At 43.0% G+C, this 24,568-nt stretch overlaps 1 protein-coding gene across 4 annotated transcripts in view; it reads right to left on the reverse strand.

The window, feature by feature from the left end:
• The window catches only part of RASGEF1B (RasGEF domain family member 1B), a 337,481-nt gene that overhangs the window by 21,586 nt on the left and 291,327 nt on the right, over positions 1-24,568 (reverse strand). The window contains exons 1-5 of one of the 4 annotated variants that reach the window (XM_073340492.1): positions 14,103-14,199; positions 13,613-13,745; positions 3,730-3,912; positions 2,881-3,003; positions 1,644-1,781 (exon numbers count right to left, since the gene is read on the reverse strand). In XM_073340492.1, the coding sequence (XP_073196593.1) occupies positions 1,644-1,781; positions 2,881-3,003; positions 3,730-3,906 (438 nt within the window). In that variant the 5' untranslated portion in view covers positions 3,907-3,912; positions 13,613-13,745; positions 14,103-14,199. Of the gene's footprint in view, positions 1-1,643; positions 1,782-2,880; positions 3,004-3,729; positions 3,913-13,612; positions 13,746-14,102; positions 14,200-17,423; positions 17,544-24,568 lie in introns of those variants that run through there. The other 3 variants (XM_073340491.1, XM_073340490.1, XM_073340489.1) reach the window with 3 other exon arrangements.

A 24,568-nucleotide genomic window follows, 5' to 3' on the forward strand; every position in this document is an offset into this window, starting at 1 on the left:
GCCCTGTGAGATACAGAAAGTCAGAGCAGTCCCTCCTTTCTGGCCTTGGCATCTAGGAATTTATGAAAGGTTTTTGTTTGTTTTTTTTAAGACTCTTCTTTTCATTCAACTTTTTAGAGTTCACAGAAACACTGTTGTTCATAATTAAGGCTGCGAGTCTGTCACGGAGGTCACGGATTCCGTGATTTTCCGTGACCTCTGCAGCAGCTGGTGCTGGCCCAGGGGCCGCCCGAGCCAGGCAGCCCCTGGGCCAGCAGCAGCAGTTTGGGTGTGTGGGAGGGGGCTCAGGGCTAGGACAGGGGTTGGGTGCTTACCTGGGGTAGGGAGCCCCCCTGCAGCTCCCAGGCGGCAGAGGGGCGAGGTCTCCATACCATGTGCTGCCAGTGCTCACAGGCCCCCACAACTCCTATTGGCTGCAGTTCCCGGCCAAATGGGACCTGCAGCAGCCAGTGCTTAGGGAGGGAGCAGCGGAGGAGCTCCTGCCTTGGCCCCTGCCTCCACCGCCTAGGAGCTGCAGGGATGCGAAGTCGGGTAGGGAGCCCCGCCAACCCTCCCTTCACCAGCAGGAGTCCTGGCCATCATTGCGGCCCGGCCCCTCCCACAGCAGGGGTCTGTGCTGCAGCCCCGCCAACCCCACCTTCCCCAGCACTAGAGGGGGTCCCGGGTCACCACAATCCCCTCCCCCAGCACCCGCGGCGCCCTGGACCACCTCCCACAGCGCACACACCCCGCCGCTCCCAAGATTTAGTCATGGTAGGTATTTTTAGGAAAAGTCACGGACAGGTCACGGGCTGTGAATATTTGTTTACGGCCAGTTACCTGTCCATGACTTACTAAAAATACCCGTGACTAAAACGTAGCCTTATTCATAATGGATTTTTTTAAACTGGTTTATAATACCTAAACTTTTGGGCCTCTTTCTATCTGGGTACTTATATGGGCTTCCTCAGTTTAGCATCTCAACACCTCACAAGAATTATTGCCAGCTGCGAACCAGCACACAGAATGATTAAGTAACTTGCCCAAGGCCACAAAGGAAGTCTGTCAGAGCCAGGAATGCAGCTCAGAACTTGAGTCCAAGGCCAATGCCTTAAGCCAAAGCCAATTTTTCCCATACTAGTTAATACTGTCCCTTTAGAAATGTTCCTCCTTGACGTTGCTATGCCTCTCCTGTGGGTTTTAAAGATCAAAGACCTGATCCCAGAAAGCCTCCTCACATGAATTCAATGTAATGATTCACATCAGGAAGGATTTCCAGGGTCACACCCAACTTCCTCCTAGACAAACCATTAAAATAAAATATGGAAGTAAAACGTACAAGCAGCGTCTGCTCACACAGACAATTATTCCATTTTGTAGCCAAAAATAAATATTTTCTCAAGAACTCAATATGGATACTGGAACTCAGCAAGGAGTTCTCAGCACAAAGGGCTGGTTAGGACTTATTTTTTTTAAGGGTTCATCTGCACCTTAGGCACTGGACAAAACATTACATTCACATTCGTAGAATTAGCTCCATAAACAACAATGCTAGCTACCCAGATCTGCTACATACTGTTAATAAATAACCACCAGTATTTTACTCTAGCCAAGATATTAAACTAATGCCTCCTTTCCAATGCTCTTGCGCTCAAGGTAACTACCTCATCACCACTGGCTATTCGTTGTGCCAACTCCTTTAAGTTCCTCATCATTCTTTCATCTCGAAAATCATATGGAAACGTCTCTGTCCACTCAGTCAACAGCTGCAGGATTTTGGGTGCAATTTTTCGTATCCGGCTCTAGTTTTTTTTAAAAAAAAAAAAGAAGTTACTTTATGGAACATCAATAAAACAAGTTTTGAAACCAATTGAATTACAATCTACTCATGTATGGATTACTACAACTGTGGACTATAAGGACATGGAAGTCAGTTAAAACTTTAAATGTAATTGAACTTGGCATTGGATTAAGTATGCCAAAGCACATTGACTTCATTGATTTTGGACCAGTCCATCAGTGAACTGGCCAATTTAAAAAGAGTAAAGTCTATCAGTATAAGAAATATCCTAGATGCTAGATATGGTAGTGTCTCCAAAAATATATAGCTATTATAAACGTTATCTAACAATTAGTTATAACATCTGCAGAAATGCCTAAGCCCTCAATTCTGCAAAGACTTATGCACATGCTTAATTAAGCACCAGTATGAACTCAGTGGGACTACTTACATATATTTAATGACTTAATTATTTACACTGTGGTAGCCTAAGAGCCTCGTTATGGATCAAGACCTCATTGTGCTAGTTGTTGTTCAGACCAAAAAGACAGTCCCTGTCCCAAAGAGCTTTACTATCTAAGTAATCCTGCAGAAACTCAGGCATGTGCTTAACTTTTAAGCAGGCGAGTAGTCCCACTGAGTTCACACTCATGTGCTTAAAGTTAAACATGTGCTTAAGTCTTTGCAAGATTGCAGTCTAGTATGTCAAGATGTATATAGCACATCTTTAGTACCATATGCATTTTAAGGTATGGTATCATATATATTTTTAAATATATGCATTTCTTTTTCCTACTCTTTCTTTTATTAAAACATGTTAAAACTAAAAAAGTTACTTATAGTGCACTGGGATTTTGGAAATGAAACAAATGTCTCAGCAGAGACTGTTTTCATTTGATAGGGTTCTGATCTTGCACTGTTGAATTCAGTGGCAAAATCTCCCCTTGACTTCAGCGTGCGCAGGATCAAGCCGCAAATCACAGTTGGTAATGACTGGTTTTCAGTATATCCAATCCTGTAGCAAACCCACTGATCAGAAGTGTTCTACTTTGGCATAGGGAAAAAGAGTTTTGAGTCAGGTTTACAAAATGAGACCTAACAGGTTTAGCAAGAGACCTAACCTTGTCAGTCCCAGGCTCGCTTAGTCTCTGGTGCTCCATGCACAAATGGCAAACCTTGGCCATTAGCTCATATGGGTGCATGAACAGCCGCGAACTGAGCAGGAAGGTGAATATGTATGTTCTCTGTAGGAAAGAGAGACAGAAAGAGGCAAAATCATCATGCATTTCATACTCCCCACTACGACATTACTTTCAACTCAATTTTTCATGATTTATCATTCAGAGCACAACTTTGTGTATGGCTGGTGGTGAGAATGCCTGATACTACTGCAGAGTTGAGCACTTAATTGTAACGAATGTCAGCTCTCCAGAGCCACTACAGTATTATATAGCAATTACTTGAGCCTAGTTATGCAAGAGTAGACAAAAACAAGGCTGGCCCATGGCAGGGCAGGGCTTGCTTGATTATCCCTTTGTGATAACAGTATATAGAAGTCCAGCACCTGAAATTACTCAGAGCACAATTTCAGCTCTTCTTCCCTTGCTCTGCAGTAAACCTTTGTGACCTAAACTAACAGGTCACATAACTCATTCTAGCAGAGTGATGGAGTATAGCTCAAGAAACAAAATCCGAGCTAGATGCAATGCCACTGTTGGGCATAGCAATCAGTAAACAGGGATGCACAGCAAAAAATAAAATACATTTTGAAGACCAACTTTGTTACTATGGGCTCAATTGAGACTCGCAAAAGCAGAGCCATTTAGATAGTGGTTGGCATCATTCACCCCACCCCCATTACAGGGCCATTCCCAGTAACAAAAATTACATTTTGCTTTTCCCTCCAGATTCCACCCATTCAAAGGTGTGTCAAACACAGCTGATTTAATTTGCAGGGTGTATAGACTTACATCAGGATAGTAATCTACATTGGGTACTAAGTGCTGGATGAGGGCTTCCAGAGACCCTGATAGGAGATTGTTGTCATGGTAATAGAGTCCTCCACAGTTGTCCTCTTTTGACTGATACAGGTTTCTGTTGTAACCACTGCTGTCAAACATAGCTGCAAAGGGAGGCGTTTGTGGCATACTTTCCTGAAGGAAGGCACAAAAAAAGACACATGCAATAGAGTCAGAACAGGCCTTTGACACCCATTTCAAAAGACCGTAGCACAACAGCACGCTAAGGAAATAAAACCCTGACACAAAGTGATAAAAGCTAGATCTTCTCTCTCACACAAATCCTACTACACCTGCCCTGCTTCCAAGGTAAAACCAATTGCGAGTGGTGCCCTTGCTTTATCAGTTACGATTATGAGGTAATTTTGCCATTTTTTTTTCTCATCTTACAGGGAGAAGGCAGATGTTAGAAATGGGATCGAGTGGGCAGTGGGTAGTTAGCAGCGGGGGCGGGAGGGGAAAGAGCTGTTGTTGAATGTTTTATGAATTAGCTCTTTCTATAAAACCTATTTGCTATATAGTGGCAAAAATCCATGAGGGGCCAAATTCTGCCTGCAGCATACTTGGATGAGTATTCATTCACTTTGCCCAATAAGACCCCTGCATATGTGGCCAAGGAGAAAATTTTGGACCATCAACATTTAGGGGAAAATTCCACTACAGTACTTTCATTCTTGTTCACTAGTAAGTTACTACACCAGTAATCCCAGTGAAGCCAGTGGAGCTACCTGTGGAATAGGGGTTCATCAACAAAAATAAGGGGTGCAAAAACTAGCCCCTGAACAGCGAAGGAACTGTATTGAACATTTTAAAATTTTTGGGTGTCCAATGTCCAGATTTGAATTTGACAACTTGACCTTCTTTCTATAAGGTAGAATCTCAGCAACTGGAAAACCAAAGCCTCTTACCTAACAAAAGACAAAGATCCTCCCTACACCCTACCTTAATCAATCAGCACTATGACATCAAAGTTGACCAGGGAGGGCGGAGTGTATTGACCACCCAAAGCCTTCTCAGTTACACTGTATGTCGGAAAGCAGAAGATAAAGCTGATTATTTTAAATCTGAATTTCCTACCTCCTCCACACAATCATTCTTGGAATAGCTGCTCTCTGGCAGTTAGTGGAAATGTCTGGTTTTCATCCTTGATTGCAAGTTACCGACATACCCAAGTTTAACTATAATAATGTGCTTCTATTTACCTGGATAGTAGTTAACACGCAATAAGATCTAGCAAGCACGTCACATTCTGAGATCAAACAAACAGAGCTGCAATGCAGTAAGGTATCACACAGCTTCCACTCCTCTCAGCAATTACAAGGTAGGGAGACCAAGTGGTATAGCTAATTTGCACCGGCTGCTGTGCATGTGGGTTGGCAGAACACGTGTGCGTGAGTCTATGAAAAGCTTTCATGCCCCTGAACCGTCATTGTAAGTGCAGATGCTGTTGCTTTTCTCTCCATTGTGTCAAATCCTATATGGAAAGAAACTCTCTTTCAAGCCGCACTCTTCAGTCTGTGAAGGCACCTGATTTCGAGAACAAGTAGTAATGTGACAGCCTGGAGATAAGTAGCTTCTCTCCATCTGTGTGCTCTGCAACTCATAACAAAGCACTTTTCAGAGTGAGCTCAGTAGAGACTAGAAGCTATTAAGTTATTAGCTAGATTCCTGGGGACATAATGCACTGCACACAGAGCCAAAGACACTCTGCTTCTGGCAGCATGTCCAGACAATGGAGGCATTCAAAGCAACAGAAGACTAAGAGATTCAGCAAGTAAACAATAAGAGAAAGCCAAACTCCGTTGCTTAGCAGAGAGGGACAGTGAACGGAGGCTCCTGGCCTACATGACCTGTACTAATCCCGCTTTTTCGAAATGCCAAAAGATATTAGCATCAAAACGGGCTGGGGGAGGAGGCTCCGGGTCTGAAAAGTCACTTTAGCTACTCCATGCAGCTGTTCAACCAGTGATCAGATTCTTTCCAGCACAGTGAATTGGGAGGAAAGAGGAAAACAAATAAAATAATGCACGTGCCACAGCAGAAGGTGGCAAGGTGCAGAACTCTTGCAAAACAAGATGCCTTTATTATGGATGCCCAGCAGGCGATATGCAGGCTGTCTCACAGCAGCCTTTGGAAGGATAAAGCATTCTGAAAGACTGTCTCTGAACCTGTCTGCCAGGCTAGCGTGGTCCCAGGAATAAGAGAAGTTTATGAGAGGAACTGGATGAAATGTGGCCATTTGAAGTGCAGATACTATGTAAAGATATTCTGTGTTTTCACTTTTGTGTACACTCCGACCCAAAGTTTTATTCTGATTTTATTTACTTTACATCCAACAATCGTTTAGTTATATATTATAGACTTATAGAAAGAGACCTTCTAAAAACGTTAAAATGTACTACTGGCCCACGAAACCTTAAATTAGAATGAATAAATGAAGACTCGGCCCACCACTTCTGAAAGGTTGCCGACACCTGCCCTAGTTCTTAGCACGAGTGCCACCAGCATTGTTCAGGTCAGTTTGTTTCTAATGGGATCTAAATTTAAGACCTAGAAAAATTAATACAGTGACTATATGAAGAGGAAAAACCCCTTCAAATCATAATAGCTGATTATTAACAATGTTATAAACCACTAGGTCAAAGGTGTATATGTGGGTGGAAAGGAATGTGATGTCATGTGTACTGACTGTCTCTAAACTACTTAGAGAAGTTTCCTGCCCCAGACAGCTCAGTTCTGTCTCAATAAAATGTCAAGCTGTACTGAGTACAAGATGCACTGTATACAGCATATCCAGACAGACAAGGATTTCGGTGTAAGTGAACGTGACACAGAACACATTGTCCATGTGACAAAATGGAGGATATCAAAGCGTGATTGTGATAAATATGGTCTATCCAAGAGGATGACTCACATAACATATGCACTTTTCCAGCATGGTTTATTAACCTTGATCTGGTCTTTGCTGTATTTAGCGAGGAGGTACAGATAAAAGGCATTCTACTTTGTTCCAAGTTCCCCTGGATCTGTATAACTGGGACCAAATTCTGCCTACAGAATGACTTCAGCGGAGATTAATAGAAGTAAGAGAGCAGAGTTTGGTCCATGAAGTCTAGAAACAAGTAGGATGGGTGTCTTAGTATCTACAAATATTGGTCCACTCTAGCAAGTAGAATGGGATTTTAAAAGAAGAAGAAAGTATTAGAGCTGGGATTGAAGAAGTCATGCAGCCGAAAAAAATTCACCCAAATTAAAACTGAACATTTTTACTAAAATTTGGAAAAGTTTGGTTAACTTTAAAAAACACTTCTTGTTGTTAGGATGAAGGACCGTCTTGTGAATAAGGCCCTGGACTGAGATATGGGTTCTTTTCTTGGCTTGGCAACACAGACCTCCTCTGTGACCTTGGGCCAGTCACTGAACCTCTATAACTTGGTTCATCACCTGTAAAAGGAGAATAATACTTCTTTTCTTCTACCTTTTGTCTCATCTGTTTAGATTTGCAAACTCTTCCAGGAAGAGACTTGCTCTTGCTATGTGTCTGTAGAACATATAGCATAATGGGATCTCAAGCTTGATAAATAATAGGAACAGCTTTCATGTGAGTGTAATGTCAGAAGCAGGAAAAGACATGAGCAAAACTAGCAATTCCTGCAGTACCCCAGCTCTAATTTGGCAAACCCAAAAGATTCAGATAAAGCGTCCACATTGTTGCCTAGGGCTGGCCAGAAAACAAGAATTCCATTTTGTAGGGGGAAAAAAATTGAAGTTTTCAAAGTTTGGTTTTGTTCTACCCTGGACCTGAAAGAAACCTCTGAAAATTTTTCACACAAAACGTGGGAAAGAGACATACCCATACAGTACCATCCCCACCCCTCCCTCCCCAAAATAGGCAACAACCCACTAGTTAGGGAGCTCACCTAGGATATGGGAGACCCACATTCAAGTCCTTATTCCAAATCAGGTAGAGCCGGGATCTGAAACTGGGTCTCCCACATCCCAAGTGCCCGAACTACTAAGGTGCTAGCTAATTAGCTGTGGGGTATCAGACTCTCTCTCTCAATTCAATCCTGAAAAACTTTCCTGATGAAAGTTTAATCAAAACAGATGTTTCCTTGAAAAGTTTCAGTTTCAATGAATCAGCATTTCCTGACAAAAAAATTGTTTTGTCAAAAAATTCCCAGCCAGCTCTAATACTGAGTGAATCTGATCCAACCCTCAACCACTGAAGAGAATTAGCTTTTCACTGGCAACCACAGTGGACAGGATCTGTTTTCTTTGCTCTTTAAGAGGCCAGTTTGCACATCATATCTACAAAATAAAGTCAGCCTGTGTCTGTGTAGAGGGAGTCACTTCAGAATTTAGTACTAACCTAATTACAGATGGAAGGCACACCACAGTACTAACACACTTTTGATTTTTACTCACATTGCACTACGTCAGCCAGAAGACAGTAAGACTGAACATAAGGAAGATCACAGAATCTTTACCTTCCTATACAGGAAGCAGATCTGCAATCATCCCTCCCTAAAACTACTTCAGGACTCAGGCCACAATCTCCTTTCAGCGCTTCGCTACCCAACATGCTGTAAAAATAGGCTTTCGGTAAGGGATAAAGGCTGCAATAAACTTTGGGGCTGGTAAAAGCAAAGGAGTACGAGGGCTGTATTAAAGAACATTAACATTATCTTTTCCAGCTGGGGAATGGTGTGGACAAGTTAAAATGAGCTTTAACTGTGACAGGAAGGAAGGATCAGAGATTTGACCGCAAAGTCTGCCCTTATCTTACTTCTTTGGTCCGTATTTGTGACAAGTGCAAACATTTCATACACGGTTGTAGTGCCACCAAAAATGATAGTTTACCAGCCAGAGAGAGCAACTTTTGAAAATTCGAGATGAAAGACTACCTGGCCAAGCTTGAAATCCAATAGGTCATGCTACTTTCAGAGGAGACTTAAACGATCATAGAACCACAGAACTGGAAGGGGCCTAAGGAGAGGTCATCTAGTCCAGTCCCCTGCACTCAAGGCAGGACTAAGTATCATCTAGACCAATGTTTCCCAAACTTGGGACACGGCTTGTGCAGCGAAAGCCCCTGGCGGGCCGAGCCGGTTTGTTTACCTGCCACGTCCACAGGTTCGGCCGATCGCGGCTCCCACGGGCCGCGGTTCGCTGTGCCCGGCCCATGGGGGCTGCGGGAAGTGGCGCGCAGGCCAAGGGCTTGGGGAAGCAGCACTTACTGATTCTAGCTAGGAGTGCTGTCAGACACACAAACTAAGCACACTGCAAGAAGGAGCGACCTCCGTCTCTGAAAGCTTAAAGTGACAGCCATCATAGGAATGAATGATAACAAGAATGGGTACTAAATTCTCAGCCAGAAACGTGACTTGATGGATGCAAAATGACTTTAAAGAGACACCAAGAGATATCCAAGGTTTCTTCTTCTGTATTACGCTACTGAGATATATTTAATATTATTCCTTAGAAAAGGGCACCAAATTGTAAATGGTGGCATTTCGCATTCATAATGAGAGATCACAATGCAATCACTGCTGAAGCCAGAAGGGGGATCAGAGGTGAGAATTCCCTTGTCTGTACTAAAAGATTAGCACAATAAAACTGTCTGTAACCTGGAAACACTCACATCGCGTGGCAGTATTAGGGCTTGAACTCTCTGTAGGCAGTAGCTGCGGGACATAATCATGCACACACACGCCTAAGTATTCCATCCAACAGAGGGCACAGGTTTTCATAACTTTTGTCCTGCCACAATATTAACAAACATGTTGTAAAACTTAGTAACTGAGCCACTTGTTGATTTAAATAAAATTTGTAGAGGACTTCAGAATTGTATGTGATTCTGTACAACTTATATGTACAATTCATGACAGATTACTTGCAGAAGATAATAGGCTGAAAGGGGGAAAGAATTTCTTAGGTTAGCGTTGAACAGATAAAGACTTCTATTTTGATATAAAGCCATTTTTCCTCGAGCATAGGAGAGGACTCTTTCTTCATTCTTGGCGTAAACATGGAATGATTTAAAATCTAAAGGGGTTAGAGGTACAGTCACCTCTAGCCATCAGAACTGAGATACGGTAATAAAGTAGGCTCCTTGATTAGTCCGGGCATCTTTTTTAAACAGGGTCATTGGAATGTCTTCCATTTCTTTTAGAAAAGTCCATACATTGCTACGTTGTGTGTAAATATGTCTGTCAGAGCAAACAAGTGACCTAATTTTCTCAGGTTTCAGAGTAGCAGCCGTGTTAGTCTGTATCCGCAAAAAGAACAGGAGTACTTGTGGCACCTTAGAGACTAACAAATTTATTTGAGCGTAAGCTTTCGTGAGCTACAGTTCCGATGAAGTGAGCTGTAGCTCTCGAAAGCTTATGCTCAAATAAATTTGTTAGTCTCTAAGGTGCCACAAGTCCTCTTGTTCTTTTTGCTAATTTTCTCAAGAGTCTGCCAGCCGAAGAGGAGAAAAGGAACAAAAAAAGGTTCCTGTCCTGTCAATACTGAAATGCTGCAACTACACGTAACAGACCCACGCTCCAAAAAAAAAAAAAATACAAGCGATAATACTTTTTCTGCTCCATCCCACTTCCATATACCACTCCCCCCCCCGCAAAAGCAGCTGACAAGGAGACAGAGAGAACAGTTTCCTGAATGTCAAAGAGAAGCACTGTTTTGAAGAAGCACAGTAGCACTGTACAAGCACTTGTGGGCAGGCCACACAAAGGTGTTGGGCTGGAATGATTAAAACCAGGACAAAAAAAAATAATCTAGATTTCAGTACAATCAGCCAGAATGCTACTACAGTGCCAGTAAAGCAGGATATCTGAGCCCTCTGATCAAAACAGTTTGAGCATTCCCTCTGTGCTGTTGGTGACAGAAACACCCCAGTATTGTACTACAGTGGATGAGAACAAGATTGTAGAAACAGCATTAGTTCCTGGTGACCAGAAATGGAATAAATTACAAAAATAACCACATGGTGTAAGTCCCACCATACTGTTGTACTTGGAGTGCTGTCCTCCGCACGCACACAAATACTGGACATATCAACTTTGTCAAAACAGATATGCCAATAAAAGCTACAGACACTGAAATACAGGAAGCGAATAGAAACAAAGTGAAACTATTCTCATCAGTTTCATCCTCCAAGAAGAGAAAGCTACAAAGAGTAAACTATCAATGAAAGGAAAGAGTATACAGTCTTTCAGTTATAAGCACAGGAAAGGGGATTATTTTTAAATGTGATCGTTTCATCTCAGCTGTCTCCCTTTAATATTGTGTATTTTTGTTTTTGTTTGTTTTTCATTCACAAGTACAGCTGTTCTCCAAGCAGCTTGTTTGTTCATCTTGAAAACCTCTTTAAAACACCAACACCGCACTTCTCGGAAGGTTCAATGAACTTCACTTAGATGCAACTATCTTAAAACTGAACCAAATCAAAGATGAAGGGTTCATATCATTGAGATTTGGCCAGCTGATGAAGCAGATCAGTGGCAGAGTTATTCTAGAGGTAACTATGCATCAGGAGCCTCCAAAGATCCTGGAGAAGTTCAGCCTGCTGCCCATTCTGTAGTGATTTGTAGGATGAATTTACTTGAAAAGCAAGCAGAGTGGCCTCAGTCTGGCTAAAGCATGCAATGAAATACTGTCTTTCCTGAACAGCACACTACATGGGAAGTAATAGCTGCTTTTTGATGTCATTATTTATGATCAGGCAGCTGGACTGGAAGAAAAGGACAATTGGTGTTTGGATGAGTAAAAGGTAGGGGCTATTTGGTAGCTCAAAATATATTTCCCCTCCATAAAGTTTCTCATATGGATTTTCTTCCTAATAGCTCTACCTTACAATCAAGTTAAGGCACACGCTGATAAACACCTCCCTAGTCTGGGTTATTTTTTATCCAAATAAAAAACAAGTATATTTTTGCCCTAAAACAATTTATCTGACTCAAAACATTTAGAATTCTGCAGGAATTTGCTGGACCCAGTGCCTAGAGCTTTGCACTCTAAGTACAAGCACATTAAATGCAAAGAAAGATAGATATAGTCTACTCAGACTGAGTTTTACTGAACTGATGGAATCAGGGGAGGATTTGCAGAAGTGCTTAGCGTTCCACGAACGGTTCCTGCTGAAGTCAATGACCGACTTCCGCCCCAAACACCAACCTTCCCTCACTTCCTAGAGGAAGGATGGGCTGTTCATTTCTCCTGTATGTTGTGAAGTTTTGGCTGCTCTCCTGTCTACATACCTTTAGAGACAGCCAACATCATGAAATTGCTTTTCACCATGACAAAGATATAAGAAATTTGCCACAGGACACCCTCAGAGCCGTAAAAATAACCACAGGGTCATAACAACAGTAATTAATGTGACTAATACCATGAATACTGACCCAGTTTAATGTGACAGAGGCATTAACCTTTGTAACCATGACCCAAATCAGTTGACTAGGGCCAAAAAGTAAAGTTCAGTTTCACCAGCACACTTTTATCATAGGAATGGATCTCCACTTGTTTGCAGTGACAGAGAGCTTTATAAAAAGCTGGATACAAATGTAGTCAATGGTCAACAGGGAAATAAAAATGAGGTTAGCTTAGGTTAAAGCCTAGCCCTGGTTCTGCCACTGACTTCCTGTGTGGCCTTGGTCAAGTCATTTAATTTCTCACTCTCTCATTTCTCCACGTATCAGTAAAATGGGGGTAATTATATTTTGTTATTTCACAGGGTTATTATGATTCTTTTCACAATAAGATCATTTTACAGAAGGTGCTCTACAATCATATATTATATTATTAATGCCAAGTACATGGTACTAACTTTGAACATCAAGCTCACCTGGGGCAAGTCCGTGACCTCACAAAAGCAAGATACTATTGAATTCGAGAGATGTTGCTCTTTATACTAAAATGCTGGTTCATGCTTTGTCTTCATTTTGTGAAAGCTACAATGAACTTCAGTACACCATTTCCCCCTTTATAATCACAACTGACAAGCAGGTTGTGATTTGCAACTACAACCTGTAACAGCATTTATAAAAGCTGCATTGAACTTGTCCTAACTAGGATTTTATGAGCAAATGTCTCCCTTCCTGATGCAGGAAAGTGCTATGTGCTGGTTTGAGAAATTAGCATCTTATTTCACCAGAAGTAAGGCAAAGGTTAATAATCCTTCCCCACGCTTGGGCAGATCTTACATTTTCATGACTGATAGAGACAATTACTGTAGCTTAAGGCAAGAGTGAGGAATTCGCTCATGAGAGAAAACAAACAATATACATAGTACAAATTAGTATCTCCTCTAAGGGCTTATTTACATACAACAGCTGTACCACCTTAACTATACAGTACTGATGCAGTTAAAGCAATACAGCCCTTCTTGGTATGAATGCAGTTATACTGGTATAAAAGTGCTTACACTAGTTTGGCTTATTGCCATATGAGAAGGAGAATAAGTTACACTGCTGTAACTGCATCCACACTAAGGGATGTATTAATATAACTATTCAAGGTTTGGGGGTATTTTTTAAATCATGCCCATAATTCTATCAATGCAAAAACAGTGTTTAAACCAAAAGATAAGCAAAGATTGTTCAGATTCACCTGTGGGAAAAGCAAGTACAACGTCATCAGGATCTATAGTAATTATACTTGTTTATACCAGGGCTGAATTTTCTTCCAGTGATTTTTAGACTTGTCTAGTTTAGGGAAAAAGGGTGCTTCCCCCCACTAGTTAGCTCTAATCAGCTACTTTAATTCAGCTGAAAACCTCACTTAACACCAATGTGGACACAGTTCAAGATTGCTTGATTGAAAAAAGCACCTTTTCTTAGTCTTGACAAGGGCTTATTTGAAGAGAAACAAGCACATGCTGTCAGACTTCATCTGTTGGTTTATTTCAGCTGCTAGTAACTGGTAGCAGTTCCCATGCTCAACAGAAGGTGGATCCTGGCCCTCTGTTAAAAGAGACAAGGAGACTTTGATCCAATGATTCACATTCACACCTACTAAGTCAACATTCATAAAGTATGGTTTTAACGAACACAGAGACTCTGATTCTGAAAAGATCATCATCAACACTGGCTACTGGTCTATGAATATTTAAAAGTAAGGAACAACCTATTACAGGGTGTACAGGTATAGTGAGATAAGCACTTCTTGAGTGATGAAAGCATTTGACCTTTGGCCCCATGCTTTGCTACATACTGAAGGCATGTGATGATCTCACAACAACAAAACCACACACTTTGGAACATGTTCTCCCATTTAGAAAACAGATTATTAATTAACAAAAACAAGAAGGATAAGTATACCTGAGTCATGTAGTTGTTCTAACACGTCACAGGAAAACTTAGCTGGATTGCTCCCTTAATTGTGCCCATTTTCTAAGTAAATATATAGTCACACTGAGGCACCTCACTGCAGTGATTTAGTTTCTTTAATACTCCTCCTCACGGCTGCAATAATAAAGGAGAACATAACAATGCCTTTTGGCCAGAGGTGGATTATTTCCCTTCTGCTCACAATGTCCCCATTGTGACTATAAAATTTGTTAGAGAACTTTTGTTTGCAAGTTTGTTTTCCAGCACAGGCCGAGAAGATGATACAGAATTCCCTTGCACAGACACACCACATGACAACAAGCATTTGCTAGTGCTTAAAAGAGACAACTCCCAAAGAGAAGCACACATGCACACACAAGTTTAGTTTCATCAGAACTTATTCAAATGCAGATAACTACTTCCCCACTCTGAATTTACAGATTTTCCTCTAGGTTGCATGGCTGAACATTAATATAATAATTGGGGTGAGGAAGCAGTGAGGGGAGGGAAATAGTGCAGGGCTGAACCAAAGACAAAGCTAGAATTCAGTTAGGAACACAGTGTAAAAATGTAAAGTCCTTTCTATAAAGGGAACAATATTTTTTATCTCAGCTAAAGGGTTATTAGGCTTTTCTAGACAGTACACTTTAAGATAAGTTCTCTGAACCACTAAATGTGCTGTGGTTGTGCTTTGGTGCTTGTCCTCCCAAGTGGGAGAGAAGGAGCTACTGTTACCATAAATAAATCTACAGAAGGGAGAACAGTAGTAAAGAATAACATGGCCAGAGTAAAGATGTGCAAGAGTGAAACTGATTCCTATGGGCTGTTCCATTGCTAAACCATTTGATAAAATACTTGTAATGTTTTCTTCTTCTGCACTCACACTAACTAGCAATCAGACTGAGTCAAGCACTGGCTGCAACATTGTTTTGGTTTCTCAGAGCATGCAGAATTTAAGCTTACATACAAAAGACAAGTTTCTAAGCTTCCTGGTAGTGAATAAAACCTTTGGAGCATGAACCAATGCAGTGCTGTCTTAGCATGTGTGCACACACACACACAGAGGTATCTGTGTACCTCTCCTGTTCTACTTCTCAATGGAGTGAAAAGTGACATCTATTGCCCTATTTTTAGAAGTGCTGAGCAGACAGATGCCAGCGGAAGTCAATGGGAACTGCAAGTACTCAACACCTTTAGAATAAAAAGAAAAAATCCCAGCCCTTACTGACGACTTAAACATTACTGAGCTATTTCACCGCTGATCATTTTAAGCGGAAACACCTAGGATTGTGGAGAGTACCAGTCCTACACTAAACCGTTTTAAAAGTTTGGCTTTGTTACAGCTTATCACAGATGTAACTTGCATATTAAAATATCCAGTTATGCAAAGATAAACATAAAAAGTCCCATCTATCCTGTAGCTACCACCATATTGGGAGTTAGAACATTAGATGCTTGCAGTGCTGTAGCATAGTTTGGCTACATGGTTAACACATGGGCTGTAGTATCTTCACTGCAAGACGATCCATGCGGAACACATAGTTTAGCCATCCCCCCCATCATCAAAAGTTACAGTGTAGACCAGATCTGCCCCTTTCAGTAAGATCTTTCTGTTTTTTATAATGACATCTCACTGTAAGTGCCACAGTAACAGGTGCAAATGTTGACTAAATTCTCAGTGGTGTAACTGCTGGAACATGCAAAGCCAGCCGCTACCGAAACAAGCTGGGGGTAGAGGTGCACTGTGACAGTCTGATACCATGTGCCTGGAATTCATATAACTGCTTCAAAAAGCTCAGTGGAAAGGGACTGCTAAAGCACGAAACTATACAGGCATTTATCATAACCAGAAAAAGCAACTGACAGGGAGCTAGTAATAAAATGTGCTAATAGATGCTCCCTAATAAACCAGCACTCCCTTCCCTCTGTCACCAAGGGTTAAAAACCTACAACTGATTGTTTCAGCCATACTTATTTAAGAAGACATCCCCACCACCTCAACCATTAGTCCTAGTGCCAATGGAGCAAACTTGGCATCAAAGTCCAAAATTGTTCAGAGGCAGAAATAAGGGTTAGATCTTTCTTATGTGCATTAGGTATTAGTAAAGGTTTCCCAGCATGGGTTACTGGCCACTTGGATCTCCTATAAATTGTCCAATACACTTAGCCTGTTTATCTTATGCCAAGATTTTATGGGAGTCTCTTCAGGTGAGGTTTATGCAGCACAAGTCTGCACCTTATGCTATCATTCCTTTAAAATGACACAGATTTATTTACAACTGTACTTTTGAAACACAGCTCAAGTGAAATGAAACTATTGAGGATATGTTTATATTACAATCTCCTCCCATATTACTGAGAAAAGTATTCGCTTTTAAAAGTATTCGCTTGCTGTTTAAGCAAGATACATACCCACTCAGGCCACCTCACCAGGCATCCAAAATATTGTTTAAAAGCCACAATCACTACACGCGGTCATATGCCCCTAGTTTTCTGTGGGATGAAATGAATCATTCATTCATACCCGAGGCTGACTTTTCAGATCCCCAAGATTCCTCACCCTTCCCCTTGTGAACTCTGCGGAGATATTGTCTCACCCTTAGCCCGGCAGACCCGCACCTCACCCGGCACTATATTTAGATATACACACACACAATGCAGTCACGGCACGGTGCTGCTGACTCCTTGGATTCAAGGAGGGAACCAAAACAACGCCCGGGTAGACGAAACAGACAAGAAAAACACTCGAAGCTCAAGGCATTTAACAGCAATTACACCCTCCACTTAAGCTCGCCGGCGCGACCTCTAGGACATCGATCTGAGGTTTTGTCTCAGCATCGTCCCGCTGGAAAGAAAAACAGAAGCCCATAAACGCACATCTCACGCTCCCGCCCTCTTATTTTGCACGGTCCTACAATAACTATCGGCCGCCTCTGCTCTGGGTTCTGAAAAGGCATCCCCGGATCATGGGGGAAGGCACCACGGGGAAGGCATCTCAGTGTCACTATAAACAAGGGGAGGATGCGGATTGGGGGACCCGCAATCCGAGGGGCAGAGGAACCCCCCCCCTTCACAGCGAGCCAGCAACACTTGTCTCTCACCGGAGTCTCCCCAAACCCCCCCCCCCCCGCCCCGGGCTTCTCACAGAGCGCGGCTGCCGCGAGCCCCTCGCCCCCGGGAGCGGCAAGAGCCGCCGGACGGTGGCTGGAAACTCCCCGCAAGCGGCCCGGCGTCGCCTCTTCCCAGAGCCGCGGGGCTGCCTCGGCCGGGCTCCCCCCGCGCTCGCTGCGCGCACCCCCGCAGGTAACTCACCCACCCTCCGCTGCTGCCCCCTGGAGCCACCGCGCGGGACGGGCTCCCTGCCAGGCTTCAGGTCTCCGCAGCAGCCGCGGCGCGGTCTCGCTCCCTCCTCGCCTTCCTCCTTGTGCTGCCTCCGGAGCCGCTCCCGCTCCCGCTCCTCCCCTTCCCTCCGCCCCCGGCCGGCGCTGGGCTGGGCCGGGCCCTGGCGGAGCGCCCTCTGCCCTCGCTGGGAAACGGTGCCTCTCCGGGAGCAAGTGGTGGGGGTTGCCCCGCTGCAGCTTTGGGCGCGTCTGGGCAGCCGGGGTGTAAGTGCGGGAGTGTCCGCCGCCCCCCCCCCAAGCCTCCTGCAACTGCATCTCGCTGGCTCTGCTGTTTGTTCCCTGCCCCAGGCTTGTCTACACCCAGGTGCTGGAACGGGGCGGGCTGGGGAGAGGCACCCCTGGCTTGCAGTGGTTACCATCATGTACAGGGTTTACAGTTTGGTTCAAGAGCTCTGAGCACCCCCCGCCCCCCGACAAATTGTTACAGCACCTGTGTGCACATGGGAAAATTATTTGGGGGGGGGGACCTGCGACATGACCTGATTTTAAACCAGTAGTGTTATATAATATTATGCCCTCTGTAGTCATTCTTATTGGGGGAGGAGGGCCTTGATTAGGTGGCCTTTATCTCGCTTGGGAAGGGGACGAAAATCAACAACAAGGAAAGAGCCAGTGTCAGGCCAGAATAACTTCCCATACAGGTGGTTATACCAGTAACAATTCCCACTGTTGACAAGACTATGGCCTCCAATCCCACAAAGACTTAAGGTAACTTCAAGGTTAACTTTACACATGACTTCAATGGAACTAATCACAGTTCATAAAGGTAGGCATATGATTAAGTCTTTGCAGGATTAGGACCTTAATTTGAAGACCCTGGGGCAGGAGCACTGCTGGCTCAGATCCTGCAAACACTAAGGCTATGTCGACACCCGCACTTTTGTCGGTAAAACTTTTATTGGTCAGGGGTGTGAAAAAAACCAGCCCTCTGACCGACATACGTTTCACTGACAAAAGTGCCGCTGTGGATAATGCTACATTGGCGGGAGGTGGTTTTATTATGTCGATGGGAGAGCTCTGCACGAGCGATCTTACAGCAGTGCAGCTGTACGCTCACTAGTGTAGACATGAGGCAGCAATGGGCTCCAAACATGCAGACCTTTCACCCGGCACAGCTCCCCTTTCAGAATCAGGACATTACTAAGTGACTGTGACCTTACTGATAATAAATGCACTGTGCATCCAGAAAATTGCTGTGGAAACTTTAACGTTGCCGTTTCGTGCAATCTTAACTCTGTGCAATATCATCTTTAATTACCTTTCATATTTCTCAAATGATTTAATAAAAATTCCTATCAAAGTTCATAGAGTAAATACATGTCTTGGCCCTCTTTCCAATCTAACAACCATATGTAGAAACATGATGCTACACAACTTTCCCTGGCTACCAATGGATTTTGGCCCTGTCCACTGATGTTTGTAGGCAGGTCCCAGTTTTCCAAAAGATCCCATGTAGGCTACATAGGAACTAACTTTCCTTATTGAAGTTTCACACATGTTTTCTTTTACTCCTTTAAATCTTTCCATAAGTCCCGCTTTTGCTGTAACACCTATAGGAAATCTGCCAGCAAAAGGAGGAGGATTTGTATTTCTTTTTCTAGACTTAGGGGAATTTTTATATATATTTGTACAAAAAAAATTGTATACATTTTGCTGTTTCCTTCCTCTTTCCCCCTTATATCACTTGTTTTCTTAGACCATGGCTTTACTAGGAATACTGATATACTGTACCAGCAAAAGCACTCCTAGTGCGGAGGCAGGTATACTGGAAAAGCTACTTTTGTACTGGTATAGTAAAACTAGCCCTCACAAGCAAGAAGTTGCACGGGTAGTAGTGCTGCTTTGCCTGTATAGCTGCATCCACGCTAGGGATGTCTGTTGGCTCAGCTACATCAGTTAGGGAATCACATTTCTTCATAGCTATGCCAGCAGTCTGCAGTATAGACTTTAGCCTCAGGCACAAGTCAACACTGCAGACATCTGCATGGAACCCTATTGACTTCAAAGGGGCTCCATGCAGGCACGGGGATCTGCCCACACAGAACTGCTTCATAAGACTGGGGCTTTAGATTTTAAGGTCTTCCAGGCAGGGAGTATGCCTACAACTGTGTTTAAAGAGCAGCTGGCATAACAGTTCCAATCCTAAGCTGAGTGCTACTGTCACTTAAATAATAAATAATAACACATTGCAGACACCTTGGAGGATACACAGGTGACTTTCATAAATTAGAGAAAGGAACTGAAAGCCATAAAATGAAAATCAGGACTGAAGGAATAAACATCAAATGGTTTACACGGGGAAGAATAATCAAAAGCACAAAGTTAGAATGGAGTAATACTGGCAGAGAGCACTGCCACAAAAGAGGACCTGGAGATTATAGTGAATGATAGATTGTGTCTAACTCACCAGTGCAAAAGAGGCAAGCGTTACATCATACTGGGATGTATTAACTGGAATATCCCATGTTAAATAGGTGAGGTAATTCCTCTGCTCCGTATGGCGTTGCTTAGGCCTCCTTTGGAGTAGTGCATTCAGTTTGTGACAATCTGACAAGAGTTCAGAGGAGAGCATATATCACAGGGAGGTTTGGGAAACAGTCAAGGTTTCAAAAGCAGGTCATGTCTGGATTGCTCAGTCAATTTACTTATTTATTCTTCCCATTTATAAAACAATGGCAATCATGATAATAAAAATTGATTGAGGGGAGGCCTGATAAAGCTCTATAAATGCATAAAGGAATATTATACAACAGACTGGGATCAATTAAGCTGATTAGTTTGAGGTAGTTGCCACCATTTTCCTTCTGCTCCTCCACCATCCTTGTTCAAAACTGCATTTCATTAGTTGTCCCCCTGGTTGCTGTGCTACATCCCAAAGTTGGCTGCATTTTAAGGGTGAGCGGATTCTCACACCTAGCAGTTTAAATGTTGACTTGGCTTTAGTGGTGTGATATTGCTAGTCCTCTCCCCTCCCCTTTATTTAGTAGAAAGCCTGTATATTTTATTCCTCTAACTCTCTCCACATAAACATGCACCAGCTCTGTACACATTCCCTGTGCCCTCCCTAGCCTTTATCCTGTTTTAGCACTGTACCCATCTAGTTAGCATTAGGCTTCGCAGCAGGAAGGTGGAGTAATCAAATACTCTGGCAGGGGCCCATATTTGGTTGAAAAGTCCCAAGTGATGTTATCCTTAATTAGGCTTTGAAGTTAGTGCTTCATTGAGGTGCCGGGGACTGATTTCCAATTTTACTCCTATTATTTGAAGACAATGTTCTGCCAGACAAAGTTATTAGGCTACACTGCTTAGTATAATGGTGTCCACACAAGAGAGATGAAACCGTTTAATTTAAATGCATTTTTAATCTGATCAAGTTAAATTGTTGCAAACTCCTATGTAGACACCCAAGTTTCAAGTTATGCATGGCCTATTTTGGTTTATCTTAAGTCAATTTAAGCCTAATCAAAAGAACTGTAGAATCCACAATATCCCTGCTCAAACAAACAAGCAAACAAACAACAATATTTCTCTCTAGGTTAGTTATTATTTTCTGTAGTTTGGTTAATCTCAACAGTGGTGGTGATACATTTTTAGACCAAGATTTTACAAACCAAGTGCCTAAAGTTAAGCTCCTAAATCTATGTTTAGGTACTGAGACCCTGATTCCACAAAGTATTTAAGTACATGCAAGTTCCATTGAAATCTACGCATGGATTTAGCAGCTTAAATTTAGGTTCCCAGTTTTTAAAAATCTTAACCTCATGAAGACACATCCTTCTATTTCCATTCAAGAGTTGAGAGGATTGAGGGTTCTTTTTTTAGACTAATGTGAACTAATCCCTCTGCATGATCAGCTAGTACCCAAATGATGGATGCTATTCATCCAAAGGAACCACTGCAGATGGAAGGAAGGAAGGAATGGCTGAGAGGGAGCAGTTGATGCTGGTTAATATATTTTTTTCAGTCACAGTTGAACAAACACAAATCCCAACTCTGTGGTTTATAGCATTTCTCTATATAAAGGGGGAAGACATCAGGTTTCATTTAAGTCCTGTGTTTATTCAAACAGAATCTAACTAGGATCGCATTAAAAACAGACTATTGGTAATTTAAGAGCCGTTAAGGCTTGCCAAAATGAACCCATGGCTTCAAATAGGGATAGGTCAGAATAAATGAAAAGTAGCACCTAGCTCACCGTACAGATGGCATATTAACAATGCACAATATATATCTGGGATTTTAAAAGGCATTTGATAGAATCCCACACCCAAAGAAGAGTACAGCTCATAGGGATCGGGTGAAATACACAGGTTTAGAAAATAAATATGACCCAAAATCCAGACTAAGGCCCTGATCCTGCAAACACTTATATACATGCTTAGTTTACACACACACAAGTAAACCCATTGAATTCAGTGAGATATTCACATGAATGAAGTTAAGCATGACCGTGTTTCCAGGATCAGGGCCCCAAATTTTTTTCAGAGTTCAGAAATAGGTAGACTGCAGATTTTTAGAATATGGGCCCCAATGCAGCAAATCTTTAAACATGCTTAATTCCAAGCTTGAAATTAAGCCCATGATTAAATGCTTTGTTGAACAGGGATAGACTCAAGCATGTATTAAATGTTTTGCTGAATTGAAACAATAGTCTAGCTGCATGTGTGCGTGGATATTAAGTATATGTGTGTACACCCCCCTTCCCCAGACCATATTATAGGCAGAGCTGGTGCGCTGTTGCCTAATGCTTCCCACTGTAAGACCCCATTTTCAGTTATTTATAACTTTGCCAAACTTTACCGTTTAGGGTGAAATTTTCTATACTGGGTTCAGAGTAACAGCCGTGTTAGTCTGTATTCGCAAAAAGAAAAGGAGTACTTGTGGCACCTTAGAGACTAACCAATTTATTTGAGCATAAGCTTTCGTGAGCTATAGCTCACTTCATTGGATGCATACTGTGGAAAGTGTAGAAGATCTTTTTATACACACAAAGCATGAAAAAATACCTCCCCCCACCCCACTCTCCTGCTGGGAAAAATATGTTGTTTTGCCTATTTAAAAAAATTTCTTACAACCTTCTCGTTGAGAAGCTCTATCGCCACCATGGCTTGGGCAGAGACTTGAAATTTGGCACGGGAGGTGTGGCATGAGGAGGGAGGTCAGGGCTATGCTTTTTGCCATTCCCATGAAAAACTGTCCAAATTTGGCCAAGTATAAGGTTCTGAAAAATCTCAATTTGCACATGCTCAGGAGGGACTTGTTAGCAATTGGCAACTAAATTTGCTGAAGACTTTATAAAGAAGTAATAAAATAAAATATTATTAATAATAATAATATCTAGCTCTTCATCAGTAGATTTCAAAGCACTTTACAGAGGAAGTGAGCATCACTGTGCCCATTTTATAGATGGGGAAACGGAGGCACAGAGCGGTGAAACGACTTCCCAAGGTCACCCAGCAGGCCAGTGGCAGAGCCAGAATAGAACCCAGGTGTCCCAGTCCAGTGCTCTATCCACTAGGCAATACTGCTGAGGTTATACAGAAGGTGTGTCAAAGCAGCCCAGGCAATACTTTCAGGACCCAGGCCAGTACTCACTATAGTACTGCTGTGGTTTTGTTAGGTGGTGATGACCTTCTGGAGACAAATGAAGATTCTTCTTTTAGCTCTGTCGTCTTTGATAGCATTGACCACAAAGAAGTTGAAATGGCTAGGGATGTTGAGGGGATAGACAATATTCCTTGACTAGTTTCTTTCTTTCTTTCTCCAAGATGACTCAGAGAGTAGTTCTGGGTGATTGCTCATGAGTTCTGAGTCTCGCTCATGTGAGGTATTACAGAGTTCCATTCTGTTGCCTCTCCTGTTATACGTGTACATGAGGCCATGAGTAGAGAACCATTAGGTGAAATGGGCTGTGGTGTCTTCAGTATGAAGACGACAACCAGTGCTTCATCAGACCTGGCTACTGATCATAGAATACAGAAACGTAAGGCTGGAAGGGACTCAGAGGTGAACAAGTCCATCCCCTCCATGCTGAGACCAGACTAGGGTATGTCTACACTGGCAGAGTTACAGCGCCAGCAAGTACAGCACCGCTCAGAGAGCGCTGAAGGGAAACCACTGTTGTGTGTTCACACTGTCAGCTGCCTGCGCAATAGTGTGTTCACCCTTGTGGCACTTGCAGAGGTATTCAGAGCGGTGCACTCTGGGCAGCTATCCCATAGAGCACCTCTTCCTCTTCTGCTGCTAACAGTTGTGAGAAGGCGGAGGGGGTCGCAGGGCATCCTGGGTCCAGTCCCAATGCCCCATGATGCATTGCTTCACATCCCAGCAATCCCTGTGCTTCCATCTGCATTTGGCGCCATCTTTCAACAGTTTGTGTACTGCCTCTTCGGTCTCCAGGAATGGATCCCGCACTGTTAACCTATATTCTGCTTGCTCTCACTAACACGTCATGAGTGGCAGCGGAGTTATTCCTTAAACTACTAAGGCAAGAGGAGTTCAACACTGATCTCACCATGCATAGTAGCTACGACATGAGATTGCTTGTGGCATTCACGGAGGTGCTGACCAAAGTAGAACACCGCTTTTGGCCTCGGGAAACAAGCACTGAGTGGTGGGATCACATCATCATGCACGTCTGGGATGATGAGCAGTGGCTGCAGAACTTTCGGATGAGGAAAGCCACATTCATGGGACTGCGTGATGAGCTCGCCCCAGCCCTGCGGTTCAAGGATACAAGAATGAGAGCTGCCCTGTTGTTGGAGAAGCGCGTGGCAATTGCACTGTGGAAACTGGCTACTCCAGACTGCTACTGATCAGTCGCTAACCAGTTTGGAGTGGGAACGGCGACATTTGGCCATTAATCGCATCCTGCTCCAAAAGACCGTGACTCTGGGCAACGTGAATGCATTGTGGATGGCTTTGAACAAATGGACTTCCCTAACTGCGGAGGGGCAACAGATGGTACTTTTATTCCAATTCTCGCACAAGATCACCCAGCCACCGAGTACATTAATCAGAAGGGATATTTCTCTATGGTTCTCCAGGTGCTTGTGG

Source organism: Lepidochelys kempii, chromosome 4 (assembly GCF_965140285.1).
Source record: "Lepidochelys kempii isolate rLepKem1 chromosome 4, rLepKem1.hap1, whole genome shotgun sequence".
Lineage (NCBI taxonomy): Eukaryota > Metazoa > Chordata > Testudines > Cheloniidae > Lepidochelys > Lepidochelys kempii.